Source organism: Camelus ferus, chromosome 16, assembly GCF_009834535.1.
Source record: "Camelus ferus isolate YT-003-E chromosome 16, BCGSAC_Cfer_1.0, whole genome shotgun sequence".
NCBI lineage: Eukaryota > Metazoa > Chordata > Mammalia > Artiodactyla > Camelidae > Camelus > Camelus ferus.
The window spans coordinates 33,762,623-33,781,969 of record NC_045711.1 but is presented as its reverse complement, the minus strand read 5'-3'; the positions used below and the strand labels follow the sequence as shown (position 1 = coordinate 33,781,969).

The 19,347-nt window shown below is 46.2% G+C and overlaps 1 protein-coding gene and 1 non-coding gene across 4 annotated transcripts in view; one reads left to right on the top strand and one right to left on the bottom strand.

Annotated features, from left to right (window-relative positions):
* MARCHF10 (membrane associated ring-CH-type finger 10) overlaps positions 1–19,347 on the bottom strand; it is an 88,531-nt gene that overhangs the window by 21,931 nt on the left and 47,253 nt on the right. For 2 of the 3 annotated variants that reach the window (XM_032457152.1, XM_006177436.3), the window contains exons 5-6: positions 7,814–7,966; positions 2,527–3,949 (exon numbers count right to left, since the gene is read on the bottom strand). In XM_032457152.1, the coding sequence (XP_032313043.1) occupies positions 2,527–3,949; positions 7,814–7,966 (1,576 nt within the window). The remainder of the gene's footprint in view (positions 1–2,526; positions 3,950–7,813; positions 7,967–19,347) is intronic. The other variant, XM_014552995.2, reaches the window with a different exon arrangement.
* Positions 4,288–4,359, top strand: TRNAV-GAC. Its single transcript has one exon. It is a non-coding gene; the product is annotated as a tRNA-Val (tRNA).

Below are 19,347 nucleotides of genomic sequence, written 5' to 3'. Positions count from 1 at the left end.
CCATTAAAAATAAATAAACTTAATTACCTCCCCCAGAATAAAGTATAAAAGATCAAGCAAGGTGGGGAGGGTATAGCTCAGTGGCAGAGTGCATGCTTGTCATGTATCAGGTCCTAGGTTCAATCCCCAGTACCTCTAGTAAAAAAAACAAAACACACACACACACATTAAAAAATAAATAAACCTAATTACCTCCCCCAACCAAAAAAAAAAAAAAAAAAAAGCAAACAAAGCACCTAACCTCATTAACAGTCATGAAAATGTAAACTGAAGCCACAGTATCACTCCCATCAGACTGGCAAATATTTGAAATGCCAATGAATACAGGTGCTGACAAGGATGTAAATGGTGTACATTACTGGTGAGACAATACATTGGCATTACTAGTCCAGTGGAAGATGTGCTGCCCACTCTTAACAAAAATAGCCCAGATAGCTCTTCTCCATGCGCACCAGGAGACGTTTACAAGAATGTTCATGCAGCATTGTGTGCAGGACCCAAATGTTCCTCGACAGGAGAATGGCTAAGCTGTGGTATATTCATATAGCGGAATAGCCTGTACTAGTGAAAGCAAAAGAGTTAAAGCCAGAAAACATCAACCAGGATGCATCTGGTTAATGATGTAAAGGGAAAATGCAAGTCACAGAAGAACAGGTATTCCGTTTCTACAGAATTCAAAACTAATAGTAACATTTCTATTGAATTCAAAAATATACACAATATATTGTTTAGGAGGACGTATATTCATATGGTAAAACCACAGAGCAAAAAACTTCCAACAACGACAAAATAAAAAGCAAAGGAATGATAATTGCAATACAGGGATGGTTTCTGCTGGGTTTAGGGAGCGGGGAGGGGGTTGAAGGAGGGAGATGAGGCGATAGGGTGGATGAGGGGTTCACAAGCTCTGCAACGACCTGTTGGCTGGAAGGTGGGCACAGGCTTGTCTGGGTTTTGTTTTTGTGTCTGATTCTCTAGCGCATCCGTTATATGCTTATTTATATGTGTTGAAGTAACTAACTGGGGGAAAATTTTAAAAAGAATAAGTGGCATTGAGAAGTGGGCTTGAAAAATTAAAATAAGGCATATTATAAAATATGAACCAACGTTTACTAAAAATTGCATTTCTATGCAGAGATAAAAGGCTGGAAACAAAGTTTTTAACAGTATTCATCTCTGGATTATAGGGTTATTGATGATTTTTCTTGTAAGTTTTTAGTTTTAGTATTTCCTAAAGTGAATATTTTTGAAATTTGTAAGAAAAGCATACGGATTATTATATACAGAAAAAAGTGTGTCTGATATAGCACGCAGGTAATAGCTGTTTAATGAATTACTACACCTAGAAGTGAGTGCATTTTTAAAAGAAATCATTTTTAACCCAAAGGCATTGCTTTGGGATGGTGGAAGTCTGGACTCCTGACAAGTGGGTCTGAAGCTGTATTTCTGGGTAGGTGACAGTGGCTGGCTGTGAGACCTTCTGGCCCTTAACCTTGGGTCGGTCTTTTGGTAGTTTGTTTGATATGTGGAAAAAAAAAATGGTGCCGCTAACTAGGAAGTTGCTTCATTCCTGCAGTTGGATAATAGACATGAGTGTGTCTGCATTCTGTGTCCTAGCTTGTCCTTTTTTCTCCATTCTAATTCATTGCCATGGAATTTTCCCACTTATAAGTGAGTATCAGTAGGATAATTAATGGCCCAAATGAGCCAAACCAACCTACAAAGAAGGCTCACATTTGTGGAATCACCTTCCAGATCAGTAAGCAATCATCAGGCTTATGAAAACACCTATCATAAACGAAATGGTGGAATCCTGACATGGTGTTTGATGGTGGCTTTGAAAAGTATTGCATTTCATAGTTGTGAAATATCCCAAAATAATCTCACAAGGAAGGAAAGATCAAAGAAAAGAGCGATTTAAAAAAGATCTTATTTCTCTCTTTCTCATGCATGAGAAAGAGCACAGAACATGGATGCAGTGGTTGCCCCAGCTCGGCCCTTGTGAGAACTGATGTAACCATGGTAACCGGGGCTGGCCTTTTAGTTTGGCAGATTCAGATTCTAGAACTGCTGGTTGGATTTGCCCAAAGTCCCATGAGGGAAAGTTGGGGAACTTCAAGTGCTGAATGGCTCATTCTCTGGGGAGAAAGCAAACCTAAATCTTGGTTCCTAAGTGCTGGGGAGAAGGACAAGCCCTACATAGCAGTCAGAAACCCTTATATCTTGCAAACTTGCCTTTCTTAAAAATTATGGTGTTCAAGGTAAAAACACTTTGACAATATTGAAGAATTTGGCTGAATACTGAATTTGGGCTGAAACACCAAACTTTCCTTTGGAGGTACATATATTTTGAAAGCAACACAACAGATAATTTTCTTGAAATAAGCAATCATTAAAATGTCAAGGAATCGTATCTATGATTTGAAATTCCCATGATGCCTCTAATGAAAGCACTGCTTATTTTGACATTAGAGAAATAGAATTAAAATATATATGTATATACGTGTAAGTATGAAAATTCCTCACCTTTCTTGTAATTTCTTGAGTTTCTCAGGGCCTGCCTTTATTTTAGTGGCTTCCTTTTCATCTGTGAAACCAGAGACCTCCATTCTGCTCCCAGTATCATTTTGATTTGGGAACTCAGACACTTCAAAGAAAGTAAAAGGTATATTTTCTTGCAGGGACCCAGGTACATGCAAATGATCTTGTAAGTTCATTTGTGATGGAGGGGAGCTGGAAGACTCCACCAAGGACAAGCTGCTTTGATGATTTAGTAAGAGATCTTCTGTACATAATGGAGCCTCCTGAGATTGGCTTGTTAAAGTAATATCTTCTGCTCCCCTGACATCAAATTCATGTACACTGTTTACTGGAAAATAACTGTGGTTTTCAGCACTGGCCAGGAGATTCCTATGTCTAATGACGGACAGTGGTTGACGAACATTGAACCTGGAGTTTCTCTCTGAGTCTGAATTAGGGACGAAAGTAGATGACATTGACAGGTCTCCTGGAGTATCATCTCTCAGAGCAGAATGCATTAATGATCCAGGAGTGTTACAGGATGAATTCATTGATGATCTTGGAGATGGTGGTCTGCTAGCAAGAAAACAGTCAAAAGAATTACTAGAATCATTTAAATAGGCTTGCCAGTCTCTTTGATAATCATGAGGACCAGGCCTATCTTCCATAGAAGTACCACCAGTAAATAATACATTGTCAGCATGGAGATCATCATCTGGGCTGGGTTCTGATTTGGTGTCCCATGAATGAAAGATCTTTTTCTCATTGTCACTGTCACTGCTATCATTCTCTTTAGAAGACCCTGCATCAGGCAGCCTAGGCTCTTGGAACATACTTGGCCCAACAGAAGGCTGTTCTGTCACTGGCTCCATTGCACTGCTTATTCTTAATAAGCCAGGACTGAACTCACTTCTTCTTATAGAGTTAGCTCTGCAATTTGCAGGATGGTCTACAAAACTCTTATTTTTGGCCTGAGTGGCCGATGTCCCAAGAAATCGACTTCTCTTACGACTGGAAGGAGAATGGAGTGGGAGCATACCGGCCAACAAAAGTTCTTCCTCTGTGTGGGTTTCCTCTTCCGTATCATCATTTTCTCCTCTAGGGTTTAAGGATAAAACGGAATAAAAATCTTCATCTCTGAACTGAAATGTCGTTATTCTGGGCCCTCCCAAGTTGGTGCTTATGAACGGTGGCCCCAGGGACTCGCTCAACAGTTGAGAACCACTTGTTCCTTGGAAAGCCTGGGAGAGGGCTGGGTGCGGCTCATTCTGGGCAAGAGCACTCAGGTCTCCTTTCTTGGCTCTCTCGGGGGTTTTCTCTGTCACCGTCACTAGCTGTGAGGAGGAGACTAAGTTTCTTCTCTCTCGAGTTGGCCTCTTCATCTTGGTGTCACTTGTCCGTATTGGACCTTCTTGTTGAACTACTGGATCTGCATTGAGAAGAGACAGGTTTATCATTCTCTTATAGGTGCTCATGGGGGAAAGACCTCTGACACACAGGGCAAGAGTCCCGCAAGGCAGCCAACCAGCCCTAGAGAGGAAGAGTGGCGGGGTTATGGTGGCTGGACGTGCCAAAGAAGGACAGTAGAGTCAGCTTCATTTTACTGCCTATGAACTCTGGTACATTTGCGGCGTTCAGGTTGGTTCTGGGGACACGGGGTGACCCTGAGGATACAGAGCCTTTCTGCAGAAGCTTTGGGAAGACTATCCATCCCCACGTCTGCCAGGGCTGATGAGTAAAATCTCTCAAATGATGGTTTTCTGAGGGGAAGGTATAGCTCAGAGGTAGAGCGCGTGCTTGACATGTATGAGGTCCTGGGTTCAATCCCCAGTGCCTCCATTAAATAAGTAAATAAACAAACCTAATTGCCTCCCTCCCCCACCAAAAAAGAAAAGAAAAGAAAGAAAGCTGGTGGTTTTCCCTTCCAGTATTTATTGAGAAGAAAACACAGCACTCCAGGAATGACATCTACAGAAACCACCAGGACTTCCTCATCCCAGTTCGTTCAACATACGTTTAGGACACTCCTGCTTCACACATGTCTTTACAAAATCTTAAGAAAAGTACAATCTAATTTGGCGGATCAGGAGGAAGACTCTAGAAGCTGGTGCCCAGTTAAATTGATCATTGGGGTTACATTTGCTATTTAGTTCAAATAAAAACCACAACCCTCTCATGACAGCATTATCTCCTCAGTCAGAACCTCTGGCTATGATAGAATTCCTCTTTCTTGCCCCCTGAATCTAAAAAGTAGGAGGAGGTATAGTAAGAGGAGAGAGTTCAAGAGCCCAAATGGGTAGGAATTTCTATTGGCGAAATCATTTGGTCAAAACTTGCCCTATAAAAATAATGAACAAGCACTGCTTATTGCGGGCACCACGCTAACTGTGTTACATACACACAGGCTTGTGACCCTATGGGGCAAATGCCACAATCATACCACATCGTAAGTGAGGACACCAAGGCTTAGGAAGCCACATAATTTGCCCAAGGTCATATTTTCAGTGAGTCATGGAATGAACATCTGAACTCAACTCTGCCTGATGCTACAGTTTGTCTTTGCAACCTCTACCCCGTGTTACCCCTGAAGACACTGGCTGGACTAACAATTTCCTCGTGAAAACAAGGATCCATTTAATTCATCGTGCGTGTGTGTGTGCGCGCGCGCAGGTGCACTGTTGAGGGTTTTTTGAAAAACACTGAACCTCTTTCTCTGATGCCCCTTATCCATGTTCCTTCCTGACATCAGCCTTCCCCCTCTGCCCCCCTCACCGCTATCCCGCAGGATCTGGCGAGGCCCTGCTGCCCTTATTGTTTGATTTCTAAAGTGGCTCACCCTGTAGAGTGGATGGGGTGCCCCAGGTCCAGGAAGTCCTGTGTGGTAACAGCTCAGGCAGGTGGAAAGCAAATCCTCTGAGCAACCAGCTTAGCCGAGGGCTCAGTCAATACTGACTCGTTTTAATTGAGGTACCTCCTGGGGGTGGGGGGGCGGGCACCAGTTTGAGTCTCTGATGTCCTGATACTCTGTAAGCCTCTTTTATTGCTTACTGCATGGGACGCTCAGGGACACAGTGAGAATCTTTACTCATCAGCTCTTCTAGAAATCAGTTAAGCTTTCCTGTTAGGCCCCTCATGAGTTTTATGAACCCAGTAAGAGACATGGGAGCAGGATGCTCTGGGCATCGGGCTGTGGATGTACAGGAGGGGAGCTGTGTGCCCACCCAGACCGAGCTGATTGCATTTTAAGGAACAATTGCTTTCTATGTGACAACCTGAATTCTCCTTTTTTTTTCTTTTTTACTTTTTTGGAGAAAAAACTGATGTGGAAGATTTGGAAGTGTAGGCTCTGGCTGATGACTTTTCGTGTTGAATTTGGTGAAGGGCCTCAGAAATTAGCTAGCAAGTGCTGGGACCTGAATCTTCGCATTGTTCCCAGAACACACGGAGCTGCCCCCTCTGCCCTGAGGCTTCGGGAGACACCTAACAGGCCAAAGAATTAGCTTGAGCCACTTCTGAAAAACAGAAACTGCAAACAACAGGAACCATAGCTTATTTCACGGAAGCCACCGAGCTGTCACCTGGTGACACTGGCTGCTGGGGCAGGAGAAGTCACAGGCTAGGTGCTGCCCTGCAGCTCTGCGGGTTCCTGAAACACCCCAGGGGGCGCGTCTCCACCCTTCCTGGTCACCACAACTGCCTTCCTCTCTAAAAATTCAGTTCCTGGTGTGTGTGTGTGTGTGTGTCCCCTAAAGGTGGCAGACTGTGCCATTCTATATTTATGCTGTTTCAACCCTATTTCTTGTGTCTATCAAATAGGGAGCAGACATCATAGCTCTGGGCCTGGGGATAGACACCCAGTTTGGTGCCAAGGATATGTGACTCATGCTGAATGCCTCTCCAGATGGGCTCCAGCTGAGTGGAGCGCCTGCCATTCCTAGGAGTTCCACTAGGTACATCTGAATGTTCTAGGTGCCATGAGAGGAAACCAGAAAAATCATCCCTCTGCCTTAAGACTATGTCTTTGGTCTAGACTTCTGCATGTGTTTGATCAGCAGTTTCCTATATTCTTACAGCTATAGACTTGTCATTGTTTCCCTCTGGTTATAAAAGTAGTCAATATTCTTCAAAGAAAATTTGGAAGATACAGTAGAGGTCATTGAGGACTGCTGGGGAGATGGCCGGAGAGGAACTAGCAGGAGCTGAGTGCCCACTGTGATCAAGTGCTGGTCAGAATCTTATTTCCTTTAGGTATTAGAGCCATGCAATAAGGTTGACTTCATTATCTTTATTTTAAAACATGGGAACCCACATTGGCTACTTGACCACCCAAGGCTCCACCGCTGGGAGGAGGAAGACCTGGAGGCAGAAGTGAGGGCTGCCCTTCCCGACAGGAGGCTTCAGATCACTGGGGGCCCGTGGACACCTGGCTGCTGCAGATTCCCATATGTTCTCATTGCTCCTGACTTCAAGCCATCCAGATACAGATATATTCACACGTGTCCACCACAGTATATTTCATATTTTTAAGTAAAGGCTACTGTGTTCATTAGGTGGTGAGGAAGGGTGATGCTCAGTGGTTTCCCCAAGCAGAAGAACAGATCCTTGGCAAGGCTGGCTGTCAAATGTTGCTTTCCTTGACTCCCAAGGGGGCTCCTTAGTACCCATTCCTCCTTTTGCCACTGCAGGAGAGGACAATGTGCCTAGCAGAGGAGTGTGGCTTGGGCCTTAGTATGAATGCTCAGGACTGAAAGAGGAGGTATCCACCGAACCAATGTTTTGAAATAAAGCATGGATTTGTTCTGATGTCATTTCTTACACATTAAGATCTTGACGCCTTGGATCAGAGGGGAGAAGATCTCTGCAGGAGGTGAGCAGTCTTGTCATCCACAGACACCTGTCTACCCCTCCTGGGAGGTGGGCGGGAACTGTGGCCAGGTGAGACATCCCCAGAGCTGCAGACTGCTTCTCTGTCCTGGCCCCCAACACCTACTACCCACCACTCCCCTCTCCAGAAGCCCAGCGGAGGGCATCCCCTCAAAACCAGGCGCAGTCACACTTACGGAGTAACGGCAGAGGAAGGTAAAAATCTCCCCCTGCCCTGCCTTTTCCCACCAGCCTCCCTTGGAAAAGGAAAGTTGATCCAATAGTTGGCTTTTAAAACCTTTTACGTATTTCATTGTGAGCTACGGTCTCTTCACATCAAAGCACAAGTACCTAAAAACCATATGGAATTCACCAGGTAACAGCGCAAGTCTGTCTGAGGCCCACGGTGCCTGAGCCACGGGGCCCTTACCTGCTCCCCTGAGGGCCAGCGCCTTCCCGGGCAGCCGCGGTTTCTGTCTGCTTCTGTCCCCGCACGCTCTCGGGCTCTGCAGGTCTGGGCTGACTGTCAGTCTCCCCAGGTCTGGCCTCTTCTTCCTTGATAAAATCTGTGGTGCCTGGGCTGCTGAAAGGTGCAGAATCTTTTCAATAATTAGTTTTTTACAGGGAAACATCTTCTGTACAGAGAATGTTTAGAGGGTCCTCAGCAGGGAAGGCGGTTAAGGGAACAATAGACCCAGGAGGTCAGGGAAGAGCTGGATTTGAAACCTGTTTCCACAACCTTGCAGCCACGTGGGCTTGGACAAATCACTTCTGGAAGATTTGGTTTCCCTACCTGTTACGTGGAAATAATAGTAACTTCTTCACAAGGCTCTTATTACCATTAATAAGCACCCATGACACCTGCTATGGGGAGTCTCTAGTGGGGGGCTTTTGTTTTGCTAAGACGTTTCCAGCGTCCTAATTCATAGACGTCGGGGTAGGCCTGTTGGTAAAACTGTCAAGAGCCTTCTACATTAGAAAATTTTTTTAAATTCTTTTTTTGGTGGGGGGAGGTAATTAGGTTTATTTATTTATCTGTTTTTTAACGGAGGTACTGGTAATTGAACTGGTAATTGAACCAGGATTGAACCTTGTGCATGCTAAGCGTACTCTACCCCTTGAGCTACACCCTCCCACCCAAGAGCCTTCTACATTTGAGACACACAGAGGCCCTGCTCCCCACGTGCTCATCCAAGTTTGAATCACAGCCCGTTTTGCACCCACATATTCGTATCCCTGGGTGGTTTCTTAGCAGCTAGCATGGCCTTCCAGAAAGGTTCCAAGCACCTGGGGACCATATACCTTTTTTCTTGCCTATATATATGTGACCTGCCACTGTGCTGGGGTGATAGACTCACAGGAAGACTGTATGTATATTGTGAACATGAATTGAGTTCCATATATATATATATATATATATATATATATATATATATATATATATATATTTAAATTCACATTCTGAATTAGGTTGCTCATTGGTACGAATAATCTCAGGTTTCTTCTTCACGTGGATTAAGCATCAGCGCATGTGAGTTTGGGGAAAGTTTTGTCATTTTCCATGCATCTCTGCGAGTCCCTGAGTTCACAGGCAGTTAAACTGAAAATCTAGACTAAATGCTTCCAAGAAAATTGGCCTGGCTCACCCCCATTTTGGACAGTTCAGAAATTTCACAAATAGCTGTCGCCAGCAGGCAATGGGGGTAAAGCTGGGAAGGGTCCCCTAGTCGTGTGTGAGAGAACAGCTTTTCTTGGCACGTGCAGACAGCTGGATCTGTGTGCCACGGTGTGAGTTGTGGTTGTGTAAATAGTTTTCATCCAGATTCAGGAAAGGAATGAAAGTTCTCCTTGGCAGCCCATGAAGCCTAGTTTAATACAGTGATTAGATACTACCCTGCTGTCCCTGACGGGCCCTCGCAGGGGAAGGCAGTGGGTTCTGTGCTCTAAGACAGAGTGGATCGTGTTCCACAGGGAACTTTCTAGAAGAGGAGAACTGCTGGTGGTATCAATTCCAGCTTAGGACAAATTGGTGCAGTCCAGAGGGGTTGTGGGCATGACCAGAAAGGAGAGAATTCTCCAGAAAATGAGAATATAGTCTTTGGAGGGTGTAGGGTGGTGATTAGACAGGATGTCACTGACCCAAGATGGGGGAGAGGGGAGGAGGGTGAGAGAGAGGATGGAGGGCTTTACAGTAAGGGACCCGGCACAGAGGAAAGGGGGGGGGCTTTCTCAGCCCTAAGAGCTGCATTCCTCCAGTAAAGAGGCTTCTCCCCATCACTGAGGCTTCATCCCGCTCCAGCTTTCAGAAATCAACGGCTGCCTCCTGCCTGGCACCTGATGAAGGGGAGGCAGCGGCAGGATTACTATTTACCGAGGAGGAGCAGAGGAAGGACCAGGTAAGGGACAGGCCTGGGGCACAGGCCAAGTCCAGTGCGTACTCAAGATCTGGCCCAAAGGTTCTTGTTGCAAGGATTTTACTTTGATTCCCAGCAGAACATTCAAATTTCCTTCACACTCCAGGCAGCAGTCTGCAACCCACCACACCTCCACCCCATCCACACCCCTACTCCCTCAGGGGGAGTGGTCCTCCCTCCCAGAGGACCTTTCTTCCCTGGCCTGTACTAGCCTGTGCCAGCCAGCAGGGCCCTGGAGGTCTCTTTCCACTTTTATGTCCACTGCATCTGCTCTGACTCTGGCCAGAACTTTCACAGTATTCCAAAATTGCCTAAGGTGTGTGTCTCTTCTCTTCAACTGAACTGTAAGCTCCTGAGGGATGAGGACCCTGTCTTAGCCTCTGTGTGGCCTCAAACTCCCCTGCAGGACAAATAATCGCCTAGGAGGATTTGCAGGGCTTGAGAAGATGCATTTGGCTGAAACCATGGGAATTCCAAAAGTAGAACCATTTTTTTTTCTTGTGCTGAACACCCAGGATGACTTAAGATAAGGTTATTTTGTTTTCTTGTTCAAAAAAGTACTTTCTTCAAAGCATCAGATCTCTTAAATAATTTCCAAAATGATTTCCATAACTCCTCTAACTGAGTTCTCAGCAAACTAAAGTAATAAAGCTGAAAAACTGGAGATTGTTTTACCAAGCCTGGCAATGAAGAAAACACTGCTGAGAGAGCGGGCAGAATCCTCTGACTTTGGGCAATTTGAATCTCAGTATCTATATCTGTAAAATGGGAATATTCTTATCTTGTTCAGTTATTGTAAAGTTTAGCAATGATGTATGTTAATGGCCTAACTCAGTGTCTGGTGCTTATCAGCTGCTAAAAATGGTAGCTGCTGCTTCTACCATAAACCGTGAAAATACTACGAATAATAATTGGAAATCTGAAGTCACTCCCCTGAGATAACTGAATTTGACCAGAAATTTATTGTTATGTAGGCTTTATAGATTGAGACTAACTTATTCAGCAGCCTTTATTCCTTTGAAATTCTTGCTGACTCTCTCCCTTAATCCTTTTATAGAATCCAAAAGGTAAATAGCAACTCTTTTTTAATTATAATTTGTTCAGCAAATACTCCTGTGCCTTTGCTATGTAATAATCTGAGGGCTCACAAAGGTGAGTAAGACATTTTAGCCTAAAGATTATAATCGAATTCGGCTGCATCACTGACTCCTTCCCTGTGATACTCTTTGAATTCTATGGAAAGCCAACTCTTGCAAAATATTCTTCTCTATCTGCAGTTGCAGTCACAAATGAGGTGACCAGAGCTGCACACGTTGTATGTACGTGAATTCCAGTTCCTAATCACCATAGCTGCACCCAAAGCGAACCAAACCTCAGACTTCTGAAGCCTTTCTAAGATGGCTGTGTCACGTATATTAACTTGCAGGAAGACCAAGTTATATTTACACTGAAAGGTGAGCTATAACTTCCTCTCCAGGTAGCAGGACACACCCTTTGCCTCACAGAGAACGGGATGAGGTTGTGTTCAGGAGTTTCATTGCCAGGCAACTTAGCATCCTAAAAAGTTGGTCGGCAAATTTTGGGAAGACTGTGGCTGGCTTTGGGCAACATGAAGCCCATATCTTTCTAGTATCTGGGCAAAGCGATGCCTCTAGGAACAAAGAAGCCAAACAGCTGTTGACATAATAGGTGTCCGCCTCAGATCTCTTGACAGTGCAGGGACACTGACTGTTGACTGAATAGTTCTTAATTTGACTAGGAAAGGGAAAAAGGTAGAAATCTTATATTTCTACACGACCCTGATGACTAAAAAGCGAGACCACTGAACGGTCCACGTTAATTCCCTGCACCTGATGATCATAAATTTCCTCACCTCACCTGATCACCTGCCACATATACAGACACACTGCTGGATAAACAAAGTCAAAAAGAAAGGTGAAGAGAAATGTCCATATCCTGAACCTTTACCCCTCCCCCATGCCATCTTGACTTCGCTGCCCAGATCCTACGAGATGCCAAGTTTCTGCCTAAGAGATGCCCTTTGGGAAAAAAAAAACTTATTGCTCCCTTCAGATAGTGGCGAGAATGGCAGCTTAATCACGAGAGCTGATGTTGCCTTGGTGTAAGTGGCAGCTTTCTGTACAGTCACAAATAACAGGCGGTGTCTGCCCGTCTGAGAGCGTGGGAGATGTGTGTTGTCTCACGTACCCAGAGGAGAGCTTAATTAAAGCTTAATTATGGACCATAAATAGCTTTATTTGGGGACCCGGGAGGTGGGGTTTTTGATTTGGGGAAGTGTAGGGCCTAATAAGTAGTCAGGAGAGAAAATGTAAACAGCGACAGGGCCTTTTCATTTGTCCCTCCTCGGTGTGGTTCTGAACGGGCTTTCAGAGGCAGCGTGTGCTTTCCCAAAGGCCTACCCCTGGGGCCACCCTCTTGGGGCGGCTCGGCGTGCCCATTCCCAGAGCTGAGGGTCTGATCTGACACACAAGAGCCGGTTCAGTTTCTGGTAGTTAATGATCCAGACTGTGGCAGACACAGGAGTGAAGAAATCAAATGAGTCTCCAGAGCTGATGGGATTTTATTGGTGGCTCGCTCCTCCTGTGCTAGGAGGAGGCTGAAGGAAGTGGCAGCAGCTGTCTGGTCTTCTGCTCCCCCTCACACACCTCCTGCCGTGGTTCATGGCACTGCCCTCTGGCCCCCCCACAGCCCTCCCATCCACCTGACTCCTGGGAGCTTGAAGTTCACCCCACCCTGGCCCCCAACTCCACCATGCCATGTGCCTTGCCGAGGGCGTCTTACCACACGAGGTAAATTTTACTGGGCCTCCTGGGGCCGGGCAGGCACAGCACAGGGGTCTCGGCCGGGCTGGGGCAGGAGATGGGGAAGTAGCACAGGGCTGCGGGGGACTCGGGCATGGGGCCTGGGGAGGATGCGGTGGGGCTCAGGAAGGAGGGAAAGGAAACCGGAGGGAGGTAGGGGGAAGAGTCCTGGGCCGCTGGTGGGGCGGGGGGCACTAGTGGCAGGAGGAGGCAGCAGCAATTGGTATTGGGCTGCAAGACGGGGGAGAAAGCAAAGACGGAGCAGTAAGGGGAATATTCAACACAGAACAGGGGGTGCTCGCTGCTGTCACCTGCACAAAAGAAAAAGAGCAGTCAGGAGGCAGCACTCACGGTGGGGAAGGACATTAAAACGTCTGTGCATGAATCAAGACGCAAAAATCGTTCTTCGGTGGAGGGAGTGGGGTGGGGGTGGCATCTCCAGGTGGCACAGCAGGCACCCAGCAGGGATCTCACAGTCACTGAGGAGTTAATCAGGCAGAACGGCATCACCATCACACCCCTTTCCAGCCAGTCGGCTCCAGTGTCCCTGACAGATGCAGGAAGTTCTTTCCCACTAAGTTCCCACGTGGAAGCTCTGGGTCCCTTCTCCTCTCCCACAGCCAGTCTCATTAGCTGTTCTGGCAGCAACATATGGAGGCCCGCAGGCTCTCACTTAGGTAAGGCTCTCTCCCCAGGTCTTCCAGCTGCCCCTGGTGGGAGGCTGTGGTCATGCCCTAGCCTGGCCTTTCTGCTGCAGCCGGGGAAGCTTGGGAAAAGAGAAAGAAGCAGAGAGACCCTGGTGGGCTCGTGGGAAGGGAGAGAGAGCAAGTGGGGAGAAGCAGGTGGACGGGAGGGGGAAATGTCCAAGTGAAGTTAATGATTTGTTTGCTAACCTCGCACTCAATCTGCCAACCTTGCTGGAGTCACGATCCAGAGAGACCCCCTCATGCACGACAGCTCTCTCAGCTCTGCCACTATCCAAGCTGGGTCACCTTGGATCAGCGGCTTACCTCCTCCCAACCTGTTTCCTCGTCTGCAGAATGAGACAGGTGTTTTCTCTAGCCCTGCTCCTCCAAGAGTAGGCCTGAGACCGGCAGCATGGGTGTTACCTGCCAGCTTCTTAGAAATGCAGAATCTTGGCTCACCCCAACCTATTGAATCAGAACCTGCAGTTTCTCGAGGTCCCCAGGTGCTTCCCATAAAGTTGGAGGAGCAAGGCGGTGAGACAGTTGCCTGGACCTCTGATGAGAATCACCTGTAGGGCTTGTTTACAAACATCTTTGCGGACCCCTTCATTGGAAATTCTGATGCTCTGGGTCATGAATGGGAACCAGGTACAGGAATTTCAATTAAGTACCTCCCTGGTGATTTTTTTTTTAAATCTTTTTTAGGGGGTAGGTAATTAGGTTTATTTATTTATTTTTTAAGAGGAGGCACTGGGGATTGAACCCAGGACCTTGTGCGTGCTGATGCGCTCTACCACTTTGAGCTATACCCTCCCCCCTCCCTGGTGATTCTTATTATCAGAGAAGCTTGGGAAATTCTGGAGCTGAACTTGGTTCCAGTGCTAAGATGCCATCGTTATAACCATCCGGCTGAAAACCATTACTGATGGAGGCGGGGTATCAGGCCTAAAACTGGAATCCTCTACAGCAGCGGACACTGTTACCCACTCCTGCATTTCCAGATGCCTCCCTTGGCTCCTGGAGTGGTTCCCACTTCTTGGATCACGTCTCTGTAGTTGTTCTCTCCTGTCTTTCTTTAACTATTTTCACTTCCCCCTCTTCTAACTCCATCCGCTGTCACACGGGAGACACTCTTGTAGGTTCAGCCACTTACTCACTGGAGGCCGTTGGCTTCCTCCTGGCAGCCGGAAGTCCTCTGCTGAGCAGCAGACCTGGATACCCAGGTGCTTCCAGCATCTCTTGGCTGTCCTGGCTATTTCTCAAAGACAACACCCATGGAACAGGAGCCACCCTCTTCTTGCTTTCTCAGCCTTGGCAAAGGCAACCACCATTGGCCTCGTTTTCTGGGCCAGAACTCCAGGTTCTTTTTGATTCCTCCCTTTTCATCATTCCCATCCCAACAGTCACCAAGTCAGGTTTACTTCCTTAAACATCCCTCTAGCCCAGGCCCTCTTCTCCACTCGCCTCTGCGTTTGCTCCAGGTCCAAGCCCTCTCACTTCTCTCTGGGTCCACTGCAGCTACAGCTTGTTTGGTCTCCTGGCCTCTGTCTGGCAGTCCTTGCTCCCCCAGACAGCCTCCCTTCCTTGACACAGTCAGCTGTTAACATTGCCAGTCTGCTGGCATTGCTCCCCTACTTAGATCTGATGCTTCATTGCCTCTAGCGTGACATTCAAGGCCCTTGGGGGCGTGGTCCTTGCTTACCTGTAGGGTGTCAACTTCATGCTCCACACTGCCTAATTTGTAGTCTGACCCTAAACCAGAGCTTCTGAAACTCAAATGTACATACAGATCTCGCAGAGATCTTGTTAAATGCAGGTACTGATTCCGTAAGGCTGGGCTGGGACCTGAAGTTCTTGCATTCCTAACAGGCTCTCAGGTGATGCCTCTGCTCCTAGTCTGGGAACACCTTGAGGCATAAGGCCCTAGACTCTTTGTAGTTCCTTGATGTAGTTCCTTGGTGTCGGTCTGTCTGTCCTCTCTCTCTTCCCCCTCTGCCTCGCTGTCTCCTCTATGCCTTTGCACACTCAGAGCGTCCCGCTGGGCACATCTTTCTGAACTTCCTCCCCTGGCTACATCCCCTGTCCTTCAGGATTTCACCTGACTTGGCCCTCCCCACAAATTCTTAGAACTTACCGTGGTCAGGGTTTGTTGGTGTCCTGCCCTCCCACTAGGCTGTGAGCCCCTGGAGGGTTTTATTTTTGTACCCCCAGCACCTAATATCAAAGTGCTGAATGAATGGGTGATGGATGGGAAAACCCACGCCCCCTGCACCATACACTCTGATACAGTGGGGGCAGCTGAATGTATTGCTGACATCCCATAGGTACTGGATAAATTGATGACTTAATTGATAATCAAAGAGTTAAACATTTTATAATCAGGTTTTAGCCTCTCACATCTCAAACTAAAATTCCTTTGGTTGAGCTATTCTCTTATAAAGATGCTAACTTGGGGGCAGCATATGGTGTTGGGAGCAGGCAACAGAGGGAGGGAGGACTGGGGTTAACCTTTACCTAAAGCCTTGTCTATACCCAGAATTTTAGTCCTCCTGTCTACCTGTGAGGTTGGTAATAACTCCATTTTACTCAAGAGGAAGCTGGGTTTGGAGAAGTTGCTAATTTACATTGATAGGGCTAGTAAGCGGTAGACCAGGATTGGAGCCAGAACCTCAAATTTCGGCCTCTGTGACACCTCTGTCTTAGCAGCATCACCATGAATGGACTGAGAACTGATTCTCTTTATAAATATGGGAGCATCCACTTATGTTGGTTGTTTTCTAACTTGGGCAGGTAGCTTGGAAAGTTGTTGGATGCCAGTGGACTTGCCTGGAAACCACTACTCTTGGCCTTGCAGAGAAAATCTTCAACAGAATTTATTTGCAAGGTAAGTTATGAAGATTTGGGATTTGCCCTCAAATTTCTTGTCCTGGCTGCTCTTCAAATAAATATTTCCCGGTCCCAAAGAGAGCACGGTTGTTTTAGATGTGAATCTTTTAAAACCTGAATGTACTGCTTTTTCTTAGTTTTACATCTTCACAATAAAGCCACTATTAGGCGGAAGAGGTTTCGCTGCTCCTACAAATTTGAGTCTGGTAATGATGAACACTGAACTCAGTAATAAGCGAGGATAATTTCAGAACATTTGGCTTTGTTTTAAAGGGCAAGATTTTGGAAGCTGGCTCACCGGACTCCATCCAGATCCGTTTTCCTGGCACGTAACTCGGGGGACTCTGCCCGGGCTCTGGGTGAGAGGAAAGGGCAGGACAGGGCACACTCACATCCCAGGAGCCTGGCACTGGGGTTGAGAGTGCTTTAGGGCTCCAGGTGCCAGAACCCCACAGCACAATGGCCTTTGGATGCCTCTACATGTCCTGGAAAGGAGAGGTGGCGTCTCTCCAAGTCAGGAAGGGGCTGGGAGGGGTTTGGGGACCAGGCAGGCGTCCAGGAGTCAGCGGCCACTATAGCTCCCTGCACTCACCAGGCCTGCTGTCTGCTGGGCTTCCCACTGGTTCGTACAGGTCGACAGGACTCAGATCCTGGGTACAGACTGGGTCTTCAGTAAAGCGTAATCCCCAAGCCTCCCTCTGCTTATGAAAGATGAGTATGTAACTCTGCTAGGCCTGTTTCTCCCCCCACATCAGTGTTCACCTTGGTCATGAAGTAGGATTTCTGAATCAACTGCACATCAGACCCAGCTGGGTCCTGACTCACTGCCTGAATTTTCCATGTCTTTTTGGAGGGAAAGCAACTCTCTGGCTTGGTGGTGAATGCTTTCTGATTATTCATCTTTTTCCATTTGGTGTTTCGCTTTGGAAATTCAGGGTGTAGTAAAAAATGTACCTGCATTTGTGTTAGGAGTTTAAAAACACAAGTCTGATTTTTCTTGGTAAAGGAAAAAAGACTGGTGGTGGTGGCAGGGAGGCAATATTTCTAGTCCATTCTTCCTACTGAATGCAGCTCTCGTGTGCAAGATACCATAAGGCTATCGTGTATCGAGTGCTGTGGTGTTGGGCTGAGCGTACATTTTATGATTGAAACCCCCCAGCCATCCCAGAGAGGGACACCTGTTCTGCGCCTCACCCCCCCGGCTTCGCCGTTTTACAGATGAGGAAACTGAGGCACAGAGAAGTTCCTTGCACAAAGGGACACAGCAAATGAGAAACGGGGCCCAGATGCTGATCCAAGCATTTTGACTCTAAAGCACTTGCCCAAAAGTGCTGCACAAAGAGAGGCAACAAGGACAATCACAAGCCAGCTCTAGATACAGCTCCATGGAATATATGAATTAATTTAAAATGTGTGAATTCATTCTAATAGAGTGTGAAGTACAATGCAAATCTGATGCCTTCTCAGTTATGTCTATCATTAGAGGGCACTGGGGGTTTCTCTATTGTAAATAGCCGTTTTAGGGGTTCCAGGTGATAGTTCACATATAAGGATTATAATGGATTATCATTGTATAGATTTGAATGTAAGTCAAGCCATATCCCTCAGCTGTCTTATTTTATTTGGGAAAAGTCTGGCACAACACAGTATGGAAGGTTAGCCTATTAGATGGATGTTGCAAAGGGATCTCACTGTTCTGATGCTTTGGTTTTGCACAGAACTCAGGTCTGACATGGGAAGAAGTTTTGGTGACTCTGCTAACTTTGGGATGGCCCAAAACTATTAGGAAACTATTTCCCTGCAGAGGTAAAGAAAAGCAGGAACCTATGAATTTATTTGGTGAACCGAATCAATGTGTCCAGATAATTCAGGTCCCAAATCCTCTTTTTCTATGATAGCTGGGTATTTATCTGAATTTTCTCAATTGTCACCACCACTGGACTCGACTTTGCCTGGATAGAGTCAGCTTAAATTCTTGCCGTGTCTCTGGGCTCACAGTTCGCTGTGCTAATTAAGGAACTCTGAGGGTGAGACTACACGTGCAAAACGAATGGATCGTAACACACTGAGGCTTGGCTTTTAGCTAACATGATCAACCCAATTTGCTGTAGGACTGATTTGGCTTGTGTCGTAACTGACATCCGTCACCAGGACTGTTACACCGGCTGGACAGCTGGGCCACAGTCCAGCTCACGGCTGCGTGGGGCGTGGACAGGGTCTAGGGCTAGAATATGATGAGAAAGCTGGTGTTTTAAGATTTGTTTTATTATTTTTTGAAGCTGGTGGCTTTTAAAAGCTTTTACCACAGGGAACATCCCTCATGTGGTGAAATAAGTATCTTCCTGCCAACGTGGCTCTCTTGCCTAAACCTTAGTGCTTTAGTCTAGTCATTCTTTGAATTTGATGTTTTATAGAATGTAAAGTAAGTTAATTCTCCCTTTCTGTCAGTGTTGGAAGTTCCATATGGAATCTGCTCAGTTGGGAAGACAGTTATATTAATCAGACAAACTAAAATCACGGAGTGGGCCTCAACTGTCCATTTGAATGATCTACCTCTGCAGAGGGCAAAGCACACCATGCGAATGGCTACCCAGTTTTGGCAAAAAGGCTAAAAATTATATCGAGTGACTGGGGTTGCATTATTTAAGCTTAAATTCATTTTTTTTCCTATTAAAAACATCCTCAGTTTGATACAGTACAACACGTATTTTGAAATATTTGGGGAGTGATCTTATCTGCCCTATTTCATTCTTAAACAACTGAATTAAAAACCTAATTCCTGCTGAAAGTCTTCAAAATGAGACGTTATTAACCATGGTGATACTTTCCCTTGATTAAATAAGGAAGAAGAGTTGGGGCTTTGCCTGAAATGACATCAATTCAGAAGTCAAAAAAAAATTTTTTTTAACTTCATTAAAGCTATAAAGCGTGGGTGGCTAATCTGAGTGAGAGCTGCCCTTGTCTAAAAATGCGTCAAGACTTAACTGGACGGGTGGTTGCAGACAGGAGCTATTTAGGATGAGCGAGTCATTGTGATTGGGATTTAAATGAATTGCACGCTATTTACGAATTCTTCGGCAGTTAATTTGGATCATTTCCATTACACTGCAAGCAGAAGGCAGACCTTTCTGCCTAGTTACCCCAACTCCGACGACG